The 4,876-nt window shown below is 43.4% G+C and overlaps 1 protein-coding gene across 1 annotated transcript; it reads right to left on the reverse strand.

Moving 5' to 3' along the window:
- Positions 1-579: 579 nt before the first annotated feature.
- On the reverse strand, positions 580-2,753 carry LOC140727225 (interferon alpha-21-like). The gene is made up of 4 exons (XM_073044491.1): positions 2,628-2,753; positions 1,754-1,837; positions 782-1,021; positions 580-678 (listed from the first exon to the last, which is right to left on the reverse strand). Exons 1-4 carry the CDS (start codon positions 2,751-2,753, stop codon positions 580-582), a joined length of 549 nt encoding a protein of 182 aa, XP_072900592.1.
- Between the last annotated feature and the right edge of the window lie 2,123 nt (positions 2,754-4,876).

A 4,876-nucleotide genomic window follows, 5' to 3' on the forward strand; every position in this document is an offset into this window, starting at 1 on the left:
CTCATGATTTGGCAACATACACCAACTAGTACCATTACTACCGGCTGATTCCTCCACTATTTTGTGTATGTTGCTCAAGATTTTCAGCTTCGACAGAACCTCCTGTATTTAGGTTTTAAACAGGAACATCACCAAGCACAATTTGACAAGGGAGATAGGTAACGAAAAACAGAGGATCAGACCGGTGTTAGGTGATAGGGAGTGGAGGGTGTAGAAGGGCATGGGTATTTGGAACGGAAATCCAGAGGATCCCATTTTGCGACGATGCGTCAGTTGCCAGGAATCTGTTCAGTTCATTACTCACAAATGGACACAAGGCACTGAGTTTTCTAAAATATAACAGTTTCAGATCTTGTTTAAGGGCAAAATATTTATTATCTCTCTTCAATTTGAACAAAGTTGTTTTGAATACATACTCTCTTAAATTGTACATAACAAGCACAAGACTTCCAGAAAATATCCACAAAATCAAAATGAATAAATATATCTTAACATATTAATAGTATAAATAAATTTCCTTTCGAACTAAATAGTAAATAAATAATTACAAATTTCTTTAAGTATATATGTGCAATATCTTCATCTTCTCTCGCTGTCGTCTGCCATTATGCGAGGGAACTGCTGAAAGTACGCCCGCGTCTCAATGCGGGTTATTTCCCAGGCGCAGGCACTGAATCCCTGGAGAAACATAATGAATATGCATTAGAGAATGAACAGATTTAGATTGGGTGAAATCATTCCAAGCGAGTCCATAGGTAATAAAATAGATCAACGTTCGCACCTTCCGTTTAAGAAATTTGGTGAGTTCACTGAAGTATTTTTTAATTGCGGCCCTTCTCCTTGGACGAGGCCTCAGGCCGCGCATCGTGGCGCACTCTTCCAGCTCTCTGAGCTGCCCGTCCAGGAGAACCCTGAATGATTCCACCTGGTCCGGGGCCCACGTGACGGAATCCAGGTTCATGTTGTAGATCTTTCTCATCTGACGCAACATTTCATAGACAACAGTTATCCATTCCTCGCCCTATACAAAATACACAGAGTGAAAATTGTATTTTTTTTATTTATTTACAGATACAGGGCGGAACAGGCCCTTCGAGCTGTGTCGCCCCAGTAGCCATCAACAAGCCCGATCTAACCCTAACTATATCACGGGACAATTTACCCTAACTATATCACGGGCGTTGGGAGGAAACCGGAACACCGGGGAAAATCCACGGATTCCCCGGGGAGGACGCACAGAGGCTCCCTTCAGAGGAGGCCGGAATTGAACTCTGAACTCCAATGCCCCGAACTGTAACAGCGCCACGCTAACCGCTACGTGACCCTTAAACTCAACATCAAATGATCATCATTCGACTAAGCAACACACACAAAATGCTGGTAGAACGCAGCAGGCTGCAGGCCTGGCCTGCTGCGATCCACCAGCATTTTGTGTGCCTTGCTTGAATTTCCAGCATCTGCAGATTTCCTCGTGTTTGCATCAATAGATTAAGCACGTTTGCAAAATGTGCCTTTAAAATCTTGTCTCCACGTCGACGTTGACATCTAAAGGCCCTCAGCGCATTCCTGGTGGGGTATCTCAGACTCTCAACGCATTTATCCGAACTGCGGTTTTGTGGCCTTGTGAAAAGGATTAATATAATGTGTTCGTATCTTAAACAATAACATTTGCTTTTGAAATGAGTTTAAGATACGCTTTCCAAAAAATCTTGCCGCTGGGAACATCCGTAAAGTGCAAAGTGCAGACACTCACCCTGTCCCGGAGTTTGGTCAAATTCACACTCTGAGCGCCCAGCGATTGTTTTTCAAGTGAGCACTGCAGTGTCAGTGATCCTCCCTGCAAAAGCAAAGATTTAGCTGCAGCTTATTTAACGGACCATTTAAAATAAGCCCGTGCTTTACCATCTTCCCCACAAACCCGACCTCCCGAGCCCCGGATTCTCATCGCCCCGAAGCAGCATTGTCCACTGGCAATTTAACTTTTTTCATGGTGTACACACGGCGTGGTCTCTTCTACACCCAGAGATACGAAACGCGGTGGAATGACCGCTCTACTGAATCTTCGGTTCAGTTGACAAGAATTAGATAGAGTCAACTATATAATTCCGACTTTCCTCTCCCCCTCTCTTCCACCGAAACTTGTTCACTCTCACGGCACATTAGAACATTTAGGACACGATATCGAATGAAACTCATCTCTAGAGTTACCAGGAATTATTTACATTCTTCCATTTCCATCCACTTATCGTCCCGCCACCCCTCAGCTCCCCTTCCCGAACTGGCTTCACTCCTACCTGCCCCCACCCTCCATTCTTTTTTGATCGCGCCGCCCTCACCCCTTTCTCTGCAACATAGAAATTGTTTCATTTAGAAAACTTTCTCAGCTATGACAGAGCTGGAACTTCAGCTCAATTTCTGTCGCCACAGATACTATCGACCTGCTGCGTACAGCTTTATATGCTTTATTTTCATAGTTTGGTCTCTTCAGGCTTACAGTCTCAATTACATCAGCGATCCGTTTTTGCAATTTCGCAGAAGTCTCATTCCAACTTGCCAAAGCTATGAGCCCATTTACCGGGGAGTCAACACTTCAGTTTATGCACGCCAATACTGCTGTATACACTCACCATTTTATTAAGTACGAGGAGGCTTTCTTGATTATTGTACACCTGCCGATCCCGACACGTCTGAGCCAGGATCCCTGGTAACAAAACGAGGAAAACGAAGCGTCTCCAGGCGTTCGGCAAAAACATGCTGAAGCGATGCAGAGAAAGGCGGCTAAGGAACTCTGAGCGGCGGCTCGATTGGCCTTTAGGTCGGAGTGCAATATCCTCCTGAGCTGAACTACTTTGCTCTTGGACCTCCACGAGTTCATGTACCCATTTTAAAGGGGTACATCAGGATATTCCTTTGACGTTCCAAAAGTAACCCATTTTGCTTCTAACACCGCAAATTGAGGGAATATTTCCAAGTAGAGTACATTGAAAGCTTTCACTTTCTGCTTAATTCAAGGAAATAATTGTCACAGACCGACGAAGATACTATAGGTTCGCAGGTTCTTTAGATGGTGCGTTTCACAAAACAATTAGTAAAATTCCATTTTATGTATTTTAATGTCTTTAAATGAATAATTATCTTATGGAAAATCATGGCGCTATGATCAGTAGGAAATTCCTTCGGGTAATCTGACACTATTGATCGTTCATTTCACTTTAGGACAGCAACACAATCCATGGTCACCTTACAGTTCGGAAGCCTCACTGGGTGGAATGTGACCGCATTTATCCTACCCATCCTTACAAACACAGAATGTCTGCAAGCACTGTGGTCCTTCCCATGGAGGAGTTCATCTCTCTGGACATAGTCTTGGCTCTTAGAGACTGCCAGAGCACGTTTACAGTGGGCCAGAGGGTGTCTTTCACCAAGGTCATGGTCATCCAGCCACTGTTGAAACTGACTTCATGGAATATAAAGGCAGCAAAATCATCCAGACACTGCATTCATTAATCAGACCAAGTAGAATCATAGCTATAGATGCAAACAGGCCCTTCAGCCCAACATCACCATGCTGGTCAAGCTACCTTCTTACACTAGACCAGAGCTGCCCAACCTGGAGTTCACAGACCCATTACTTAATGGTAGGCTGGGAACTCCTGCACCAGACCCATTTGACTGCATTTAGCCCAAATCCTTCCTATCCATAAATCTGCCTTCATCTTACCACTTCCTCTGGCAACTCTTCCATATACTGATCACCATCTGTGTGAAAAACTTGCTTCTTCATTCTTCTTTAATTTTTTTCCCCTCTCCCAATAAACCTATGCGCTCTAAGTTTTAGACTCCCCTACACTAGGGAAAAGATTATGCCCAGTTAACTTGACTATGCTCCTCACAAATTTATACATTTCTATAATGCCAGCCCTCAGCCTCCTTCATTCCAGGGGAAACAGTCCCATCCTATCCAGTCACTTTCCCATAACTCATTGCCTCCCATCCTGGCCACAACCTATTGAATCTCTTCTGTATCTCCTCTCGCTTAATCATATCATTGCTATAGTATGCCAACTAGGGTTATACACAGTATTCCAGGTGCTGTCTCACCAACACCCTATACAACTATAGCATATAAAATTGCATAAACTATACAACTGCATCATAATGTCCCAACCACTTTAATTGGTGCCCCTTCCAATGAACGCAAGCATGTTGTGTACCATCTTCACCACTTTGCTTACCTCTGTCGCCATTTTCAGGAAATATGCACAAGTACCCTGGGTCTTTCTGTTCTACATCAGTCAGCAAGGCCTGTTGTATACTATGTAAGTCCTGCCTGGTTTAACCTCCCATAATGCTTCTCTCCACACATACTGAGCATAATTTTTTTATTGCGACATTGCAGGAGGGGTGTATTAGAAGCAGAGTGGAAGAAATTAACTGGATGATGTTGGGAATCCAGAAATTTAGCTAACAGAAAAGTTTGGATAACTCTGTGAGTTGTATCTCTTGATATAAGAAAGATGAAAAGAAATTTGACTGCAGTTGTGATCAAGATGTACAAGGTTTTGAGTTGGCCACACCTAGAATGGAGTGCACAACTTTGAGGTACCTTGATGCAGTTGATAGAAAAGATCTTCCTTCCGTAACAGAGACATTAGTAGCCAGGGTAACACATTCAAAGTAGTGGTGGAAAGAGGAGTTAAGCAGTGCAATATACAATGCCCACAAGAACAGAAAACCTTCAGTGCACCGATGCGATGAAATTATCTGAATGGATGGCATACAAAAGAAAGCTTTTCACTGTACCTCAGTAAGTGTGACAAAAATAAAGCAATTTGCCAGTTTATTTATTTGTGGGTCAAGTTCAATGCAGTTGGTC

Source organism: Hemitrygon akajei, chromosome 5 (genome assembly GCF_048418815.1).
Source record: "Hemitrygon akajei chromosome 5, sHemAka1.3, whole genome shotgun sequence".
Lineage (NCBI taxonomy): Eukaryota > Metazoa > Chordata > Chondrichthyes > Myliobatiformes > Dasyatidae > Hemitrygon > Hemitrygon akajei.

Coding starts and splice junctions, on each gene's coding strand:
- LOC140727225 (XM_073044491.1), bottom strand. CDS start 2,753: ATGTTTTTGCCGAACGCCTGGAGACGCTTCGTTTTCCTCGTTTTGTTA. Junction 1,838..2,627: donor TCCTCGTACTTAATAAAATG/GTGAGTGTATAC, acceptor TTGCTTTTGCAG/GGAGGATCACTGACACTGCA. Junction 1,022..1,753: donor TGACCAAACTCCGGGACAGG/GTGAGTGTCTGC, acceptor TATTTTGTATAG/GGCGAGGAATGGATAACTGT.